At 43.3% G+C, this 22,194-nt stretch overlaps 1 protein-coding gene across 2 annotated transcripts; it reads right to left on the bottom strand.

Moving 5' to 3' along the window:
- Window positions 1–4,420: 4,420 nt before the first annotated feature.
- On the bottom strand, window positions 4,421–20,259 carry NFKBIL1 (NFKB inhibitor like 1). 2 transcript variants are annotated; one of them, XM_077482807.1, is made up of 6 exons: window positions 20,038–20,259; window positions 19,706–19,821; window positions 15,100–15,375; window positions 10,794–10,906; window positions 8,529–8,664; window positions 4,421–5,806 (listed from the first exon to the last, which is right to left on the bottom strand). In XM_077482807.1, the coding sequence occupies exons 2-6, from the start codon at window positions 19,773–19,775 to the stop codon at window positions 5,169–5,171; spliced, it is 1,233 nt and encodes a 410-aa protein (XP_077338933.1). In that variant the 5' UTR covers window positions 19,776–19,821; window positions 20,038–20,259; the 3' UTR covers window positions 4,421–5,168. The 2 variants fall into 2 exon arrangements, with proteins under 2 accessions (XP_077338933.1, XP_077338942.1); XM_077482816.1 differs by lacking the exon at window positions 19,706–19,821 and having other exon boundaries at window positions 20,038–20,257.
- Between the last annotated feature and the right edge of the window lie 1,935 nt (window positions 20,260–22,194).

The following is a 22,194-nucleotide window of genomic DNA, read 5'->3' as shown; positions in this document are numbered from 1 at the left end:
GGACGGAGTGTGTTACAATCCGACCTGCTGCCTTCAATAGTGGGAACATGGAACAAGGAGTGGGCGAGACATCACTAGCTGGCACACTACTCGGGTTCCGCCATGACCACTATATATCATTTTATCAGCGCATGACGTCTGTGGTTTATTCACCTTGGTTCGGTTTTTTGGCTTGCTGTGATTTTACACATGTGAGTTTTACTGAATTTTAAATAAATTTGTAGTGCTATATCACACTATTGGAAGCGCTTTTTCTCTTGCATGCGTAATAACCAATTCTTGAGGAAAAGAGATTGTGCTAATCACAATTGCTATCCGAAGATCCATTTGAAGCCCTGATAAGTGTGGTTAAAAGCGATTTATGCCAAACGCGAGAGTGGGAGGCACATGCAGCTGGTGAGTGCAAGTCCTTTATAGTTAGGTTGAATAAAGACACCAGTCCATCCAGTTCAACCTGAGTGAGTGTCTACAATTGTCCCTATCCCTGTACATTGCACACTCACATTGGTCCACTCAAGGAGCCCACAATCCAAGGCAGGTAGTGTCGTGGTTGGGATTCGAACCAGCGACCCTTCTTACTGCTAGGAGAGAGTGCTAACCACTACACCACTGTGCTGCCCTGCCCCCTTTAGTGGGAGTGGAATCAGTCACTGAGGTGTGGTGGACCTGCACAACACTAATTCTATATACCATTCATCAAATCACTTGAGTGTTTTATGGACACTTAATAATATTTTTGGTTCTAATATTTTTTCTTTATTTTATAATTTTTTTTAAATATTTTATGTATTACCTTTTTTTCTTTACATTTTTTTCACAGAGAGTGGGTTTGTTTTTGTTTGCTTTTTTTGGGTGCACTGGCTCTTGAGGTTTGAGTTTTTTTTCCTTTTATCAATATATGAGGCACTTTTAATGCCAAGAGTTTTAGTGAATGTTTTTTTAATCATTTTTGCTGCACAGTATTTAGGAGGTCACTGTGTAATCATTACACTATTGATTTGGTAATAGTAGAGCGCCGCTATTTATCCTATTGCTTTGAGAGGTATACATTTAGATACCTGTTTGTTGTGTTATAGGCGGCTGCCTTAGTTTTACTTTTCACATATCTATAAGTGCAGTGGTGATCACACGAATTGGAGGGCAGGTACTTGTGAATCATCAGTTTTGCTATACCAGGGTAATGCCTGCAGCTGCAGGCATCAACCCAGTACTATTTTTTAGAGCGGACAGTCGGCTCTTTAGTGATAACAGCCGATGCTATTATCCTAAAGCAGCTGGAGGGGACGTCCCCCCTCCTGCCTCCTTCCGCCGCTCTTCCAGAGCCTCCCGTCCCACTGCCAACATTCGCCTGCTATGTGGAGACCCAAACTAAGCTGGAATCGGCTCCGATGGGGTCTCCGAAATAAAATCCCGGAAGTGACAGACAATGTCACTTCCTGTTTACTCGGCTGCCAATGGCGCAGATTTTAAAAAAAATGACAGTTTTCAGAATCGCTTTTTTTGGAGATCTGAATACTTTTCAGTGCAAATGATACATTTGGGGTCTTTTAGACCCCCGATCCCTCCATAAGGAGTACCTGTCACACATGTGAGGTATTACTGCGATCGTTAGAGCGAGATCAATAATTCTAGCACCAACCATTCTCTGTAACTCTAACCTGGTAACCGTTGCATTTTTTTTTAAAGCGTTGCATGTGGAGATTTTTAGGTACCGTAGTTTGTCCCCATTCCACGAAGGTGCGCAATTTTAAATCATGACATGTTACATATCTATTTACTCAGCATAATCTTTCACATTATAGAAAAAAAAATTGGGCTAACTTCACTGTTTTTTTGTTTTTTTTATGAATTAAAAAAAATAAATAAAACGAAAGTCCCCAAAAAATGCATTTGAAAGACAGATGAGCAAATAACATAAAATATTGCAACAATCACCATTGTAGTGTTCCCTAGGGTCTCTACTAAAAAAATATCTATCATTTTTGGGGGTTCTAAGTCATTTTCAAGCAAAAAATACGGCTTTTAACTTGTAAGCAACAAATGTCAGAAATAGTCTTAGGCGTGAAAGGGTTGATAAAACCATGTCAACTGTATTTCAGGGCATGACAGCGGCCATCTGGTGAAATCCATGTGGGATGAATAACAGTGCCTGAAGACCCGCAGATATGACCTACCTATAGACTCTTCCCCTATGTTATGTGCCCACAGATACCACCTACGTGTAGACCCTTCTCCTTTATTATTTACCCACAGATATGACCAACCTATAGATTCATCTCCTTTATTATGTAACCAAGGATACCACCTACCTATAGGCCCTTCTCCTTTTATTATGTGCCCAATGATACCACCTACCTATAGACTCTTCCCCTTTGTTATGTGCCCACAGACACCACCTTTTCAGAGGAAAAAAATAAAAAATTATAGAATGTAGCGTCTGGCTGACACTGCATTACATGCACTGATCTGCTTGATTGACAGCAGCTCCTAGCATTGTTAATTACTGTTAATGACTGTTAAAGACTGTTAATTATTCCGCTGCATAATGAGGGCACTATGAAACGCCAAATAGGAATACAGGGAATGTATTTCCCCGCTACTCTTACATCATGTCACCACCCACCCTCTACCAATGCAGCCAGGCCCCCAAACTTCAGAAGATGATTGGAAGAGTAGCCACGGTCACATTACTGCTAAATAAAAGTAAAAAATAAATAAAAAGGTATTAGAAACTTGTTCCGACTTGTTGTCCTGTGAGGCCTGGTTCACATCCATGCATTTTTTAACGTCATCTAAAAAGTGTTTGCAGGCAATTCTAAAAATTGTTTGCATTTCATATCGGGATTTACATTCGATGCCTTCACATATACTTTAAAAGGATAAGTTCATTGTTTTTTGTGGAACTGTTTTTTCCAGGCAAAAAAATCTAATGGGTGTAATTAAAATGTAATGCATTAGTTAACATTTCTCTAAAAATCCAAACTCATTATATACTGCTGGAGTGAAAAAATCGAATATGTTATCATTTATGGTATTGAGGAATGAATATGCACTACAGACCAGTGTTCATTTTGAAGTCAAATTTCAATTTTGTTTTAGTCTTAACCCTTGTACACACGGTCGGAGATTCCGACAACCAAATCCGTCGGATTTTGTCCGAAACTGTTGCATACACACAGTCGGACAAAGTTATCGGAAAATCCGATCTTTCAGAACGTGATGACGTAATTTCGTTACGATGGGACTATGTTCAGGCTAGTAGCCAATAGCTTTGATGTAGGAATTTGATCTGAGCATGCGTGCCACTTTGTCCGATCGGAATTCTCTACACATGATCGGAGTATGTCCGATCGGAGCATTTTGTCAGAAAATATTTCCAGCAAGTTGGAAAATTTGGTCCGACGGATATTTCGACCAATGCAGACCACACACAGTCGGAATATCCGACAAAACGCTCCGATCGGACACACTCCGATCGTGTGTACAAGGGGTTAGTCTTTTGACTAAAATGCCACTTTAGTTTCAGTCCCATTTCAGTTTTTGTTGTATTTTAGGATTTATTATAGCGCCAACAGTTTGCTCAGCACTTTACAACATGAGGGCAGACAGTACACTTACAATAAAAATCAATACAGGAGAGATCAGAGGGCCCTGCTCATTAGAGCTTACAATCTAGTCATCTCAGTTGTTTTAGTTTTAGTCATCTAAAATAGTATTCATTTAGTCAACTAAAATGTTTTAGTAGTTTTAGTCGACAAAATTAACACTGCCTGTAAAGCACTGCACCAGTGATCAGCAGATCGCTGTCAAGTGGTTAAAAGAGAAGTATGTTTTTTTTGTTTTTGTTATTTTACAAGAATCATACTTACCTAGGTGAATGCTGCATCTGTCCCCCTGTGCCTCCAACACTGAGAACCAAGCAATTGAACACCGCTGATCTCGGGGGGGGGCTGCGAGAACTAAGTGAAGAGAGCTGCAGGCTGTCAGTCACAGCTCTCTGCTCCCTCCCCACTCACTGGAGCGCTGGGCTATGGAGGGGGCAGGGCCGGTCGGCTCAGGCTATCTGAGGCCCGATGAGAGACTGAGCCAGGTGTCATTCCATGGATCTGGTGGATCCACCTCCGTGGTCGTGATGACATGGAGCCTGGACTGATTTCTGTGACATCAGCAGAGAGCAGACTTTAGACCGCTCTCTGCTAAAAACGGGTCACAGGAGTGCGGAACGAACTGCACTCCTGTGATCCATAAGAGAAGCCCAGCCAATATGACAATATTATAATAATCTATACCTCAAGATTCCATCTGCCGTAACAGCTGCTGCTTGGCTTAGTGTAAATGGTTATTCCACCCTGGCTTACCCCAACTGTATTCCACTTAATGCGTAGGGCTTTGATGGGTAACATTTTCCTTTAGCAGATGAGATTTACTAAAACAGGAATTCACAGAATCTGATGCATCTGTGCATAGTAATCAATCGGCTTCCAAGTTGTATTGTTAAAGCTCAATTGAACAAGCTGATTTTAGAGCCCAGGTTCCCACTGACAGTGGGAATGAAATTGTGCAAGTTCAGCTGAACTCGTACGATTTCATTCCCGCGTGTCAGTCCCGACTTTGGAGGCAATTTCAGGGACATCTGTGTGGGTTGCTGTACAGATGTAGGTGGGAGATACAGAAAGCAACACATAATTAAAGTAAAATTCCAGCCTAATCCTAACTAGTCTTAAAATGTTCCCTCCCCCCTCTAACACCTATGCTGACTAACCTGTTTACTAATAATGTACATACTTATCTATTTTCGGCCCACTCTGGTCCTGTCATGTGATCTGGCTTCCGTGTCAGCCAACAGCTGCTGCAGAGGAGAGGATGAAGCGCAGACAACGGCTGGGACACAGGAGCCTATGGGTGACGTCATTACTCCTGGAATTCTCAGCCATTGACGGCGCTTCCTCTCCTCCCCTGCAGCAGCTGCTGGCTGACACAGAAGCCAGATCACGTGACTGGACCAGAATAGGCTGAAAATAGATAAGTATGTACAGGTTTACCATACAGGTTAGCCAGCATAGATGTTAGGAGAGGAAGGGACATTTTTAGGACTAGTTCATTTTAGACTACAAATCTACTATAAAAGGTGCCCAGTAAGGCCATAGATATCAGTGGTACCATGGCTTTCACTTTGCTAGTTCTGCCAGTCTGTTCAATTCCTGTGACAGAGCCGTAACAGTCTCCAACACCCGCACTCGGTCCTTTGCAAGTAGACGAGTGCCACATCTCTGCATAAAGCGATCTGGATGCCAAGTCACTCTTTGTGCCCGCAGGTAGCGCTTATATGATGCGATGTCCGAAGAGTCTGCACCTGCTGCTATGAACCGTGCCATCTGCTCTGCAGTGCCACCTTGAACTGGCCAAGGGATGTCCTTGTAGCTCAACATACGAACACCTGTCCTTGTATCTGTGTTAAGGGCACCATCATTGTCAGTCATGTCACAACTTTTTTCTGTTGGCTCAACATTGCCAGTGCCATGCTTTGAGCCAGCCTCATGGCTTGCACTGGCACCCCCGAACACCTCCTGGCATTTCCTGTGATATCTATCACTCTGAGCCTGGTGCAGTTCTCTCTCCATTTGTTCTTTTCTTTCTTTGTATCTCCGCTCCCCTGCGAGCCTGGAGGTGTCCTGCAAAGTCACAACTTTAGTCTTTACACTTGTATTATCATAGCGACAATTTCTAGCATGGTACTCTCTGTAGATACGATCAGCCCAGGATTCAAAGCTTTCTGTTTCGGGAACTGAATCCACGTAGTCGTCATCTTAAAGAAAAAAAAAAAAAAAAAGTTGATTATATAATAGCAAATGTATCAGAAGTTGTTTGAAGATTGTGCAAAGCTGGTAATTTGCATATAAGGCTTGGTTCACATCTACAGGTGCGACAAAGCATGACCGCGTTCCTGCGCATTGTTTGTATGGCAGGCCATTCATTGGAAAGGGCCGCCCTATGTGCAGGAAAGGGGGAAAAGGAGTTTCTGACTTTTTTTTTTTTTTTTAACTATGAGGCACCGGAGGGTTTGGTGCGGACAAAAAAAAAAAAAAAAGCGTTTGCAGATGCATTGGATATCATTAACCACTTAAGAACCGGAAGGATTTGCCCCCTTAATGACCAGGCCATTTTGTGCGATACGGCACTGTGTCTCTTTAACTGACAATTGTGTGGTCGTGTGGTGCTGTACCCAAACAAAATTGATATATTTTTTTTCCCCACAAATAGAGCTTTCTTTTGGTGGTATATGATCACTTCTGCGGTTTTTATTTTTTGCGTTATAAACAAAAAATGAGTGACAATTTTGAAAAAATAAAATATATTTTTTACTTTTTGCTATAAGCAACCAAAAAAAGAAATAAAAAAAAAAAAAAATCTAAACTTCTTCATCATTTTTTTTTACCAAAAATAAATCGCAATAAGCATATATTGATTGGTTTGCACAAAAGCTTTAGGGTCTACAAAACAGGGGATAGATTTATGGCATTTTTATTATTATTATACTATTTACTAGTAATGACAGCTATCTTGACACTTTTTTGGGACCATCGACATTTATGCAGCGATCAGAGTTAAAAATAGCCACCAATTACTGTATAAATATCACTGGCAGGGAAGGGGTTAAAACTAGGGGGCGATCAAGGGGTTAATTTTTCCCTAGGGAGGTGTTACTAACTGTGGGGGGAGTGTAGGTACTGGAGGAGGAGAGCGATCGCTGCTCCTGATCACTAGGAACAGCAAATATCTCTCTACTCCCCTGTCAGAACAGGGATCTGTTTGCTTACATACACAAGTCAACATTCTGCCTCTCTGTGGCGCGATCACTGATGACCGTCGGACATCGCGCATCGGTGTCGCACATGCTCCCTATCACCCTTAAGGTGGCTGACGTACACCTATGTGATTCCCGCAGCCGTGCCAACCTGCTGCCGTATAATGACGTTGCCTGGTTGGCCAGCGGTTAAAAATGAATGGCTCCACAGTTCATCTGCTAAATGCCAATGCATTTCTCTTGTGATTGTGCACGTGTTCCCGACATGCAAAGGATTGCACCTAGCCGAAGACTGGAATCACACTATATACAATGCATTTAACATGCACTGATGTGTGTTAAATGCACTTGCATTGTTGTGCAGGTTTTTACAATGTTGTGGGGCTTTAGATTTTTCTTTTTTTATCCTAACGCATGTTGTGACGTGTTTCGCTGCATTTAAATGCAGCATGTCCTATTTTTGCCCATTGGGGTAAACTGGGCTCATTACAAACAATGAGGGGAATGAATCAAAACTGAAGCAGCCAGCATCTGAAGCAGATGTCATGGCAACCAATCAGCTTCTAGCTTTTATCCTCAAAGCTTAATGGAACAAGCTGAAGAGAGAAGTTGATTGGTTGTCATCCACAGCCACTTCAATTTTGATAAATTTCCCCCCCAATGTATTTTAGCTTACATTGGGCCTACATTGAGCAATGCAGCCTAGCGCATATGGGGTGCGAATGAGCCGTTAACTACTTCCCACCAACCTGGCGCATATATGCGGCCTATCGATAGGTGGGCTTTAATGCTGATCGGTCACATATAATTGGCCCTAGGTAAACACTTTACTGTGCTGAACGCACGCTCCTAGCACAGTAACAAATGGGTAACAGAAAGCTTCAGATGCATACATTTAGATCCACTTAAAAGGGTCGGGAGGCGGAGGCAGGAAGGAGTTAATAATCAATGTATTGGAAAGTGACAGTATACTGGTTTGGTTTTGAAAATGCCAGTTGATCTTGCCAGAAATGCAGTGGTGTTCTTGTCCTTTCCTGTGTGCTTAAAAGAAAGCCCAAAGAACCTTAAATTTCTTGTGTAAACTACTACTATTATCAATCTACAATATAATGGAGATGAACAAAAGGCAGAAGACCTGTGCGACAACCATGGCTTCCTCCATAAATACAGTGAAGGGGATAGTGTAGCCACCCAGGGATAGGAAGTATGTTATTTTCAGGATTATCAGGTGAAAATAAAGAAAAATAAGCTTGAAAATAAATAAATAAATAAAAAGGAAAAAACAATGGCATCTACCACCTCTGGCAAACTGAAATATTAGATTTTTGCTTTTTGGGTTTAAATAACCGTCAATGGATAAGTGTAGCACTTACAAGTATTTATTGACCCCCCCCCCCAAAGCGCCCCTTCATCTACTTTCCTCTCCATAAAGATGAAGGATATGTATGCAGGCATCATCCAGGTTCCCATTCTACTTCCTGGACTGAGATTCTGGTTCAGATGACACCACCAGCATAAGGCTTTGATGTTTTTCACGCGTTTGAGGCCTGTTCTGAACACCTGTAATGGGCTAGCACCTATCCCATGGAGTTCAGTGTGGACTGCTGGATGAAACCTATTGAACCTCTGGTAAACTAAGCACTCAAGTTTAAAAAGAACATGGATGGTAATGTACCATGCACAAACCTAAACAATAACATCGCCATGCTTCTATTGCACTCACCATCATACTGCCCATACAGCTCTTGGTATTCATCCATGCTCTCAGCTAAAAGCTTCTCTCTCCACTCTGTTGTCTCCTTAGATGAGGGATTTGTGTACGCCTCCGGGGAGCTCTTTTTTTCAATCATATGTCTCTCCTGTAAACCCAGAGAAAAACATTTTTTTTTTTTTTTTTTTTTGCACACATCAGCGAATTTCTCCAATGAGACATAAATCAACTTTCCGTTCAATATTGTCTCCTCATATATTCACATCATTGTGGCATAATATATATGTTTTTCCCCTTATCATCAGAAAATATAAATAGAGAATTCTTTTTTTTTTTTTTTTAAGTAGAAAGATACAAAAACATTTATTCCCCAAAAAAAGAGAAAAACATTTTAAACCCAACACAAACCTAAGCAGTGGTCTCTCAGCAGAGGTCCAACAAACACATGCTGAGTAAGAGCAAGAGTCCCCCAATCAGCAGGGAGCATGAAGTTTGATTGCAGAGCGATAGGTCTGACTCAGCAATAGGGGGTTTCAGGACGTGTTTAGTTTAAAAATGGCAGTTGTTTATGATATACAGCGATTAGCAACTAAATGTACTCCGTTAGGATTTACATATACATAACATGCACCCTGTATGGGAGAAGTATGGGCTTGATGATGCCGATTTCCTCTTGAATTGCTTTCTGCCTGGCTTCACAGAAGTGTCAGAATTTCTCATGTCCACATTTTTCATGGGTCAGTGACTCAAACCATTTACATGATATCCATAGAATTACCCTTATCAAAAGGAGAGTTCAAAAAATGGCAGCCTACATAATTCTTAGAGCCCTTTCACATTGCAGCTGCATTAGCGGTTAAGCGGCGCTAGTTTTATCTTTGCTTTACCATCGTTTTAGCTGCGATTTTTGGCTGCTAGCGGGGCTCTTTTAACCCCTGCTAGTGGCTAAGGAAAGGGTTATTTGTGCCCGCGTAGTGCCGCTGCCGAAGTGCTTTGCAGGCGCTTTGGCAGCGGTGCCCATTCATTTCAATGAGCAGGAGTGGAGTATACACCGCTCCTCCACCACCCCAAAGAGGCTGCTTGCAGGACTATTTTTTTTTTTCACATTCTGCCAGCGCAGTGCCCCAGTGTGAAAGCACTCGGGTTTTCACATTTGGGTGGCAGGGGAGGAGTTTTTCAGGCACTTTACAGGAGCTATTTTTAGCCCTTTAGCACCTGAAAACGTCATGTGAAAGAAAGGGGTCTTAAGTAAGCTGTAAGATGACAGCAATTATAGATCCCACCACTGCCACCAGAATGTAATGATTTCAGTCTTAGCTTCATGCTAGGCTTCATGCAAAGCTTGCCCAGGATTTGAGATTGCCATCAATGTTTTTCCAATCGGATCGCGGGTGCTGCCGCCGCCATTCATGGTAAGGGAAACCGGCAATGAAGCTTCTTGCCTTCACAGCTGGCTTCCTACTGTGCATGTGCGAAGCGTACTGTGCTTTCTAACTGGCCCGTCAGCGAAGGAAGGAGGTGGGCCAAACTTCTGGGGGACTTCGCCGCATCCAGGTCTCCTGGAAGTGAGGACAGATACCTGTGAAAAACAGGTACCCGTTCTCCCCGGAGGGGGAGGAAGCAAAACAAGCAGGGCTTCCACTTTTGTGTGGAACTCTGCTTTTAAGGGTTTTTTTTTACCTTAATGCATTAAAGTTGCAAAAAAAAAACTTCTGTTGTGGAGGATCCCCATTCACCCCCCTTATACTTACCTGAGCCCTATTTCGATCCAGCGATGTGCACAAGAGGAGCGGCTCTCCTGGCTCTGTCCCTCCCCACTGTGTAGATTGATAGCAGCAAGAGCTATACAAATATTTTATTCATTCATTCAAGAGCCATTGGCTTCCACTCCTGTCAATAAAATCCTATGACAAGGGAGCAGGGGTGAGGTGGGGCCGTTAATAGACACAGACAGCAGAGCTCAGGGGGAGCCTGCATCTGTGCCACCATAGGAAGCGGCTTCCTATATTGGCACATGAAGAACAGGAGGAGCCGAGAGCACTGGTGGGAGACCCCAAAACAGGAGGATCGGGGCTCCTCTGTGCAAAACCATCGCACAGAGCAGGCAAGTATATTTAATTTATATGTTATTTTAATTTGAACTGGAGGCTTTAACATCACTTTAATCACCCAAGGGGGAATTGTTTTTATCCTCAACAAAAGTCAAGACATTCTTTAAAAACAAACTGATTCTTTTTTGGACCGAACTACAGTTGTGTATCAAAATAAATGGGTTACCATGAGGTCTTCTGCCCGGCGGAGGATTTGACGTGGTGTTGTCCCCTGCTTGTTTGGAACATCAATTGCCTGTGGACAATGTTTCAGAATTGGAACACACAGGTCTGTGTACACTGAGGAGAGAGGATAGGGAAATTATAAGGTCACAATTATAACAGTAAAAGGAAGTAGTAGGGATGCAGGAAGCAAACTAGTAGATGGAAAGACAACATATCACCAAGGCCCCATGTTTGTACCTCTATCATTGCCGTTTTAATCTCTTAAGTGCCATTAAAATACTATACTTGTATGTCTTTATCTGAAGTCACATGACTGCTAGCCTGCTGCTGGTCCTTTCCTTGGTGAGCAGTTGGCGAGTACTTTCCACTGACAAAAGTAAAAAGGGGGGCGCTATATGTGCCTATCAGGTCTGAATGTGGTCGCGGCTCAGAGAAAATAACAGCGTATGTGCACTGGAGGAAGCTTCTGACACGCACAGCACTTTTGCATACATAATGAAGCAGTGCAGCTTCTGGGAGCTGACAACATGCTTGAATGATTAGCAATTTCAATTTTGGCCAAAACTAAGCTTATAAGTAGGGAAACAGCAGAATCACCAGGGAATTTATTGATAAATTTAGGCTAATTTAAGTTTGGATATTAAAGAAAGGTTATTTTTGGCTGGAGAGACACTTTAAGGAAACATCAAGAGCGTAACAAGGCTTTTTCAATGAAGCAGGACAAAGAACAATGAGAGTGTGCAAAAAGGGTAGCAGTAGACAGAAACTACCTCTTATCTGGTTTGACTATAGAAAAACTGAAACCTTGGTGCTAGATTATGAATGTCGCTTAATCTGGGGAAGCCAAACTTCTGCAGTCACCAGGAAGAAAGGTACAGGGCTGCTAAAGGTACTCATCTGAAGCGATGCATGATGTATAGAAATCCACACAGTGCTGCACTCCCAATCAGCCAACCAAGTGCAGACTTGAAAGCGGCCTCAGTCCATTAATCTATGACAAAGCCACACCCCCGACATGTTTCACTCCAGCCACTGGATCTTACTCATAGGGCAGTTCCTACCCTACGATTAACTAATAGGTACTGTGCTGGAACCCAAAAATCGAGACACCAGGTGGGTATGCAGATACTTGGAGAAACAGGTTTTACCAGTAAAAAAAACAAACAAAAAAAATAAAAAATCAAGCTAACTCAGGTAGGGAAAAAGTGACAGGAAACACACTGCACTCCCGGACCACCAACAAACCCTAGACAACAATGTCCCAAATGTGCTAGATGTGGCACAACAGGGAGGGATTTACTCTTGCCACTTTCAGTCCTCTGTCCAGCATGATAGGATGGTAGTGACAATCTCTCTATGCTGTCCTGGCCTGTTGACTATGGCGAGCACCCACAATTACAACATCTTGGCCTGTCGAAGGGGGATGTATCTCACTTCCCAATCCATGGCTTGGACTGCACATACCAACCAGGCCACCAGCCTCGGCTTAAGCTACCACCCCCCCCGCCATGCTCCACATGCTACAGGAGTCAGCCCCCATAAAATATCTAGGGGCCCAGGGTCTGGAAAAAGAAAAGGAGGAGAGAGCAAGCAGTCCTAGACACCATGGGCCCAAAGGATCTCCCTCAGAAGAGGGCCTAATGACCATCCAGCCAGAAGAAAACAAACTTTGTGCTGCTCCTGGATAGTAGTAAACATAATCCAAGCTGATCGGAGAGAGGGAGGGAGGGTGTTTTCACGGTTCTCAGTGGGGTTTATTTACTAGAACTGGAGAGTGCAAAATCTGGTGCAGCTCTGTATAGAAACCAATTAGCGTCCAGGCTTTATTGTCAAAGCTTAAATTAACAAGCTGAAGCCGACTTTCTACCATGCACAGCTACACCAGATTCTGAGTGCTCCAGTTTTAGTAAATCTCCCCCATTGCATCTCCTGTAGAGGAAAGTACCATTCATCGCCTTTAGGTTACTGTCCTGGAAGATGACTGGAGAAGTTCTCTTTTGAAAGGTTTCCATAATAAACGTTCATTCATAATACGCTTCTTTATCTTTGCCTGAGTTATTTGAAATGAATGACCTGGTGATCCTGCCATTTCTCTGCCTTAACCTCAGTTCCAGTATGGATCCACAACGCTATTACGGTGCCTAATTCCTAAGCTGGAATCTGTGCTGAAATTCCCTTGTAGATTGTAATGCTGTGGATCATGTCACTGCCGAAACTGATGTGCGTTACCAAGGCAACTAAACGCCAGTTCCTAAACAATTAACCACTTAAGGACCGAGCCTCTTTTTGAGATTTGTTGTTTACAAGTTAAAAACAGTTTTTTTTTGCTAAAAAATTACTTAGAACCCCCAAACAGTATAAATTTTTTTTCTAACACCCTAGAAAATAAAATGGCGGTCATTGCAATACTTTCTGTCACATCGTATTTGCTCAGCAGTCTTACAAGCGCCCTTTTTGTGGAAAAAATAGACTTTTTTTTAATTAAAAAAATAAGACACCAGTAAAGTTAGCCAAATTTTTTTTATATTGTGAAAGATAATGTTACGCCGAGTTAATTGATACCCAACATGTCACGCTTCAAAATTGTGCCCACTCGTGGAATGGTGACAAACTTTTACCCTTAAAAATCTCCATAAGCGACGTTTAAAAAAAATTCTACAGGTTGCATGTTTTGAGTTACAGAGAGAATTATTGCTCTCGCTCTACCGATTGCGGTGATACCTCACATGTGTGGTTTGAACACCGTTTTCATATGCGGGCGCTACTCACGTATGCGTTCGCTTCTGCAAGCGAGCTCGACAGGGCACATTTAAAAAAAAAAATTTTTACCTTTTATTTTTACACTGTTCTTTTAAAAAAAAAAAAAAAAAATTGTGTCACTTTTATTCCTATTACAAGGAATGTAAACATCCCTTGTAATAGAAAAAAAAGCATGATAGGACCTCTTAGATATGAGATCTGGGGTGGAAACATACACTAAAATATCAAAAAAAAAAAAATTGTAATTTAAAAGAAAGAAAATAAATAAAAGTAATGGCCCTTTAAAGTGGTTGTAAACCCTTACAAACCACTTTGACCTACAGGTAATATCTCCTAAACGATACGGTTTAGGAGATATTTGCCGGAAGACAGGCACCGCTGTCTACGGCGCATGCGCCATAGACAGCGGCGCGCAGGCGCACTGAGCGCGCCATTGTCAATGACGAAGTTGCCACGCGTGTCGGCTCCTGTGCACATGCGCGGGAGTGACGTCATTGCGGCTTCGCCGAATGACAGCGGCGGAGCTGCGAGACTCCACCAAGAAGATGGATGCGCCGGACTACAGGGGACAGCGGTGACATCGCTGGCTCCTGTGTCAGGTAAGTGACACATAATGGACTACTATGCGATGCATAGTAGTCCATTATGCTTTGCCTTTGCAGGGAATGAAAGAGGAAGTAAACCTATCAGGGTTTACTTCCTCTTTAAGAGCTATTGGTGGAAGTGACGTTTTGACGTTGCTTCCGCCCTGCAATGGTATGGAGATGGCTGGGGGACATCTTCCCCTTACTCATCTCCATGTCTAGCCAAGAGAAGGACCAGATCACCTCTGCCACTGCCGACGGCTTTGGTAAGCAGCAGAGGACACCAGAGAGCGGTGGAAGGGGCCTCTCCCGCCGCCCATAAAAGTGATCTCACGCCGAATCTGCCGCAGAGACCACGATTATCAGAAACCAGACCGCCTGCCGAAGAAGAGGATACCGGGGTTATGGCAGCTGGCTGCTGCCATAACAATGATATTCCTCCTCAAAGTTAGGACGTATATCGGCATGCGGGGGTCCGGAACTGGTTAAAGCAGATGTGCACCTCAAAAAGTATCCAAAGTGCACGCACTTTTCCCATGCATGAAGAGTTATGCGTGGTCATTGTTTCAATTGCCTGGGTAACACATATCACTTCCTGGAATGATGCAAGACAACCGAGTTATACACCCACCAATAACCCAGTGTAACTATCTGCAGTAGAATCGTAGTCATGCGACTGGGTGAAGAAAATACGTTTTTACAAAAAAGGATTTCCCAAGCCATTTTACCTAATCATTGCGACCAGCAGAGAAATCCATTAGATGCAAGTGGCCTGTTTGCTGAGCCAAGACTTTACAACTACTTCAAGAGAACCTGTATGGTTATTTTTTGTTTTTTTGTATCTTTATTGGTTGAACTAGATGGATTTGTGTCTTTTTTCAACTTGACTAAATATATGTAACCTGTCACTTGGCAACATAACAGCATCCATTTAGGTTGGATTTAACTGTGACCTCTTCTTACCTCTCCATTCTCCCTTCTCCATCTCCTGGGCCGCCACATGCAGAGCGTTATTTCCCGCAGCGTCACACTGCAGGGGGTCAGCTCCTTTGCGGAGCAGTAGAAGAGCGCAGGCATTATCAGGCATTAAGCAGGCAGTGTGAAGTAGGCTCTGTCCACTTGGCAGTGGCTGGTCGAGTTGCAGATGGCGGTGACGGCGAATGTAAGACTTCAGTCGCAGAACATCTCCCTTCTGAATGTAGCGCAGTGCTCGCAATTCCCGGCGGAAAGACATGAGACCTACAGAACAAAGTACCAGAAACTGCAACTTCACATGTCACACATTCAATTATTTTTTATTACATGTTACATGTACTTCTAGTGTGAGTTATAGATTTAGATATATTTTTGTTCACCATGTATATCCTGTACACCATGTATATAAAAGCCTTCAGAGCGGAGGAGACGTCATTATGGCCCAATTTGAAAAAAATATTTTTGGACATTTTACATTGCAGACGGGGAGAATTGCAATTATGTCTCATGCATCTATCGAGTGATGTTCAATTACTAAAAATAAAATCCTTTCCATTGAGAAGTCAATTAAATCCAATGACTGTTACTTCCCATGTGGCTAGCATTAAGCCCACATTCACACTGGGCCAATTTGGCATGCGATTTGATCAGCAGCTACTGCCGGCAATGGCACTGTCTTTGTGGCACTGCACCAATTCCCAAGTAGTTCCTGTACTACTTTTGCCGAGTTTGGGGGCTATTTGAATAGACATCTGTGTGGGAACCCGTACAGATATCTGTCAAATCGCTCCCGAAGTCGGACTGCATTGTCGGTTTGCAATTCAGCTGAAGTCGATCGATTTCAAACCCATTGCGAATCTAGGCTAAAGGATAGATACACCTTCAAACAAAGTGCAGTGAACTCGTTCTCCCAGATGCAAAATTACTTTACACTCATGCCCTTCATCTCCACAGTCATTTTCTATACCGTTCTATGGGAAGTACTTTGACGCAGTAAGTGGGCTTAGCACTATATAACCCTATAGTGTGACCAAACCCCTGTATTTTCTGAATATGTTCAGGTGTTTTTAACTAGCCTGCTGGGAAATGTCATTCTTGAATGTGTGCGCTGTAATATGTTTTGTACTGTTTGTTGGTCTTGTAGCAGCACCATCTTGAATTTAAACGCATTAAGGTGTGCCCCCCAAATATGTTTTTTGTATATGGGAAAGGTCTTCTGCCTCAGGACTCAAGCTGGACTGCAGAAATACAAAAAAAAAAAAAAAAAAACACACAACACTGCATCCAACCCCTGGATCTGCAAGGGTTACATGCTTATTAACCACTTCAATACCAGGCACTTTTGCCCCTTTCTGCCCAAGCCAATTATCAGCGCTGTAACTTTTTAAATGACAATTGCGTGGTCATGCTACACTATTCTCACAAATAGAGCTTTCTGTGAGAAGAAATGCCTGGAAGTTAAAGCGGGAGTAAACCCGCTGAAGTTTTTTTTTTTTGACCTGCAAAGCAAAAGGCATAATGAGCTAGTATGCACCGCATACTAGCTCATTATGAAATACTTACCTTAGAACAAGGCCCCGACATCTGGCCCGATCCAAGCCGAGGGAGCTGACATGTTCCCTTGGCGTGCCTTCCGGGTATCGCAGCTCCGGCGCTGTGAGTGACCGGAGCCGCGATATCGTCACTCCCATGCATGCGCGTGGGAGATTTCTTTCCGGCGTCTGCTGGACTTTCAGCCGAAAATCCCCTGTGCACATGTGCCGCTGCAGTCAGCCTCGCATTGTGAGGGGAATATCTCCTAAACCGTACAGGTAAGCCTTATTATAGGCTTACCTGTAGGTAAAAGTTTAAAAAATGACTATACAACCACTTTAAGGGATTTCCTTGAGGAACCCCCACCCCGGTCACCAGAAGTAGTGTTCACATTGGAAGATTTCCCTTCTATTACTTTTCTAGGGACAGCCAAAAATTTGGGATTTTCTTTTACTTTCAATAACAGTAAACAGGACACATAGAGAGGGTGAATCTCTTTAACGGGGACACAGACGGCAATAAAAACTGACGGGGTTCTAATCCATCTCCATGTACAATGTAGGACTATTGTTTCTAAATGGTATGTGATGATGTCAGCATGGGACCACTGGCCAGACTGGCCTTACAGCATGGAGGGAGCCTGCAAGGAATAACATAAATGTGACAGCATTTAACCCTTGCAGTGTGTGTGTTGGAGAGTTCAACTTTTAAGGTAACTTGCATTCTATGTTCAGTCCCAACCAGGATACAATCTATATGCATTTTCTCCCTGTGCTTGTTTAAGTTTCCTCCAAATACTTTTTTTTCCCCAAAGATATGCTGGTAGATTAAAGGGGCTGTAAAGGCTTTTTTTTGTAAAATAACAAACAGGTTTATATTTAACCACTTGTGCAATGATATTGCACAGAGCGGCCCCAAACCTCTTCTGGGCTCCCCCACCAGTGCTCCAGTCTCCTCTTCCTCTGCATGCTCTACCATAGCAAGTTGCTTGCTATGGGGGCGCACGTGTAGGATAGCTTCACTTTTTCCACATTTTGTTATATTACAGCCTTATTCCAAAATGGATAAAATTCATTATTTTCCCCAGAATTCTACCAACAATACCCCATAATGACAACGTGAAAGAATATTTTTTGAAATCTTTGCAAATTTATTTAACAAAAAAACAAAAAATCCCATGTATATAAGTATTCACAGCCTTTGCCATGACACTCAAAATTGAGCTCATGTGCATCCTGTTTCCACTGATCATTCTTGAGATGTTGCTACAATTTGATTGGAGTCCACCTGTGGTAAATTCATTTGATTGGACATGATTTGGAAATACATGCGCCTGTCTATATAAGGTCCCACAGTTAAGAGTGCATGTCAGAGCACAAACCAAGCCATGAAGTCCAAGGAATTGTCTGTAGACCTCCCAGACAGGATTGTATCCAGGCACAGAAACATTTCTGCAGCATTGAAGTCCCAATGAGCACAGTGGCCTCCATCATCCGTAAATGGAAGACGTTTAGAACCACCAGGACTCTTCCTAGAGTGGGCCACCCGGCCAAACTGAGTGATCGGGGGAGAAGGGCCTTAATCAAGGAGGTGACCAAGAACCCGATGGTCACTCTGACAGAGCTCCAGCATTTCACTGTAGAGAGAGGAGAACCTTCCAGAAGAACAACCATCTCTGCAGCACTACACCAATCAGGCCTGTATAGTAGCGTGGCCAGCTGGAAGCCACTCCTCAGTAAAAGGCACATGACAACCCACTTGGAGGACTCTCAGACCATGAGAAACAAAACTCTCTGGTCTGATGAAACAAAGATTCAACTCTCTGGCCTGAACGGCAAGCTTCATGTCTTGAGGAAACCAGGCACCGCTCATCACTTGGCCAATACCATCCCTATAGTGAAGCATGGTGGTGGCAGCATCATGCTGTGAGAATATTTTTCAGCAGCAGGAACTGGGAAACTAGTCAGGATCGAGGGAAAGATGAATGTAGCAATGTACAGAGACATCTTTGATGAAAACCTGCTCCAGAGTGCTCTGGACCTCAGACTGGGACGAAGGTTCATCTTCCAACAGGACAACGACCATAAGCACACAGTCAAGATAACAAAGGAGTGGCTACAGGACAACTCTGTGAATGTCCATGAGTGGCCCAGCCAGAGCCCAGACTTGAACCCGCTTGAACATCTCTGGAGAGATCTGAAAATGGATGTGCAACGATGTTCCCCCACCCAATCCAATGGAGCTTGAGAGGTCCTGCAAAGAAGAATGGGAGAAACTGCCCAAAAATAGGTGTGCCAAGCTTGTAGCATCATACTCAGAAAGACTTGAGGCTGTAATTGGTGCCAAAGATGCTTCAACAAGCTATTGAGCAAAGGCTGTGAATACTTACGTACATGGAATTTTTTTCGTTTATTTTTAATAAATTTGCAAAGATTTCAAACAAACTTCTTTCAAGTTGTCATTATGGGGTATTGTTTATAGAATTTTAAGGAAAATAATGAATTGAATCCATTTTTGGAATAAGGCTGCAACATTAAAAAATGTGGGAAAAGTGAAGCGCTGTCAATACTTTCTGGATGCACTGGATGTATGTTCCTGTGTGTATATGCAGCTGTGTTTGGGGAATGCCTTGGCTGACAACCATTGGCTCTGTACAGTGACAGCTTTCTGGGGGGTGGATAAGCTCAAGTCACTTCAGAGTAGGATTCAAACATGACCAAGCTCATCCCTTTTTCAATACAAGAGGGTTAGGGATCTCTAAAGCTGCTTTCACACTGCGGGGTGGGGGGGGGGGGGTAAAGCACTGCTAGTTTTTGCGGCGATTTACTGCCATTTTAGCTGCGCTTTTCGGCCACTACCTGGGCGCATTTAACCCCCACTTGCAGACGAAGAAAGGGTTAAAAGTGCCCGTGTTGCGGCGCTTCCGAATCGCTTTTCATTTCAATGGGCAGGGGTGGTGTAGGAGCGTGACATACAGCTCTCCCCAAACCGCCCTAAAGATGCTGCTTGCAGGACGTATCATGAAGTGACCTACAATGGTATTAACGTGTATGAAATTTACCGAATGACATAGGCAAACGTTCTTCCTTGTGTACGGTTTCTACATTCGTTGCCACCTTCTTCCGGGTCATCCTTTGCTTCTCATCATGGACTTTTTTTTTCCCTATTTGATTATTTCTATACGATACACAACGAGTGAAAATTAAAGATTAATTCCTCAATTAATCATTATTATTATTTTTTTTATCGTTAATAGATTACTAGGTGAAAATAAAGAGGGAAAAGCCATAAAATAAATAAATAAATGAATGAAAAATAAAAACGAATGCAGCCACCACATCTAAGCACTGGTAAGCTGTGACATATTACATGTCTGTTATTGGATTTACATACCCTTTAATTCTCCTTTACCTCCGGTTTTCCCAGGCAGCCTCTATGAATTGCTCCAGCTATGCCCAGAGTCCTGCAGGATGTGTCTGTGATCACCACTCACCCCCCTGTCTGCTCCCAGCAACGATATTCACCATGATTTACTCTTCTTTCCCCATAGTACACAGCATTCGGACACTTCCGGGTGTACTGGGAGGAGTCAAGCATCCCTTTCCTGTGCACTGCTTAAGTCTCCCCACAGCAACAATGTCCATTCTTCTTTATTCCGAGTGAGAAAATGTTTCCTACTAGAATAAAATATACATACATACCTCCCAACATTTTGAGATATGAATGAGGGACACCTACTAACAAACGTATGTAGGCATAGGACACGCCCCTGCCGCACCCTCTTAAAGGAGAATTAACCCCCAAAAAAGATTAATTAAATCCACAAGGATTTTTTTTTTCCTATTTATATTGACATTTAAAATGTACAAATGCAGCAATTTAGAATTTGGATGAAAGGTTTAGCACTGGAAAACACTTTTTGAAAGATAAAAAGTGCATTTTATATACATCTATATAGATCAGACCAAAATGAGGGACACATGAGGGGGGAAGAGGAACAGAGGGACATTACATAGTTGCCAACATTCTAAAAAAAAATTCCAAGACACTTTTTTGGCTGTAGGCGGAGTTGTATTATAATTAGGGGGTGGGGCATGCGGTTATAGGCGTTGCATGGGAAAGGGTGAAAATGAGCGTGCAACGCGCCGCAGCAAAACATGGGCGTGGTTTACGTAAGTTAGTGGGCGTGGCTTACAGGGGCATAGTTCAAAGGGGTGTGGTTAGAGTCTGAGATGAATGCGGGATGGAGAGGGAAAGGGGGTAGAGTTGCCACCTGTCCAGGATTCACCCGGACAGTTCGGGTTTGTAATCATGCGTTCGGGTTTCAGACCACCTGCAACCCGGACACATTATTCAGACCAGACTATGGCTTCCCAGCTGGGTTGCTGGCTGCAGTTGTGTAAGCTGAGAGTGTCTGTTACACTCTCTTTCACACTGCCCAAAGCCAACATTAACAATTAACCTTCCCCCATACAGACGGGAGAAGAGAGAGGGCTTGATCTGCTTCTCTTCTTCACGCCCCTATCGCTCTTTGTCTGCCCACACTTCAACCCCTGGCGCTGTGCCTCAGAGAAGGAAAATGGGGGCCAGAAATTTGAAGTCCAGCAGCCTCAGCTACATCTAGATGAGAAAGGCTGACTTCCAAGGGGTGAGTGAGCTCACTATCCATCCCTGTCTGTGACTGAAGTCTCCCCCCCCCCTTCTCTCTCCTGCCTCTGAGTGAGTACACTAAGATAAATCAGGGTTCTCAGAGCACCCCTTACATCGGAGTTCCCCTCTACACTGGAGGCCACAGTGTTCCTCCTTACATCAGAGTCCTCTCCATACATCAGAGTTCTCAGTGTTCCCCCTTAGATCAGGGTTCCCAGATCATCCCTTATGTCAGAGTCCCCAGAGTTCTCCCTTACATCAGAGTCTGCAGAGTCTCCCCTTACAGTGAAAGGAACTCCATGAGTTCAGATGTAAAAGAAGAACTCTGTGGCCTCTGATGTAAAGGGGGACTCTTGTGATTAACTTCATTTGATTAGAAATGTTATTTAATTGCAAAATATATGTATAGTTTATACTATAAAAAAAGATTGCTATGTGCCGCTAAAGTGTTCGGGTTTGACTTGAAGAAAAGGTGGCAACCCTAAAAGGGGGGGAGGGATGGAGGGACGGCAGCCCCAGATCCTACATCACAGTAGTAATATGTGTTTTCCAGAGTTTGACAATCAGCACATAAAGATACTCCAAATACCTGGTGTTATCGCTTCAATCATCCCGGGGCCATGATTTTTATAGTGTCAGGATGATTGAAGCGCAATATTTCTATTATTACATTGTAATATAAAATGAAATCATTCAACTCACCATAATGCAGAATCAGTGGGAGCCATGAGCACGTCACTAGCCACGTTGCCTGCCACCAGATGCCATGAGGTGCCCCCAGCAGAGTCCCTCCTTACATTAGGTGCCCCATCAGAGCAGCCTTCCTCACATCTGTGTCTCCATCAGCGGAGCCCCTCCTTACATCTGGTGTCCCCATCAGTCCTCCTTACCAGTGGCGTA

This window comes from Lithobates pipiens, unplaced genomic scaffold (assembly GCF_037356315.1).
Source record: "Lithobates pipiens isolate NorthernLeopardFrog02 unplaced genomic scaffold, aLitPip1_a1.2 Scaffold_1, whole genome shotgun sequence".
Taxonomy (NCBI): domain Eukaryota; kingdom Metazoa; phylum Chordata; class Amphibia; order Anura; family Ranidae; genus Lithobates; species Lithobates pipiens.
The sequence above is the reverse complement of the archived record's forward strand: the minus strand, read 5'-3'. Positions and strand labels throughout refer to the sequence as shown.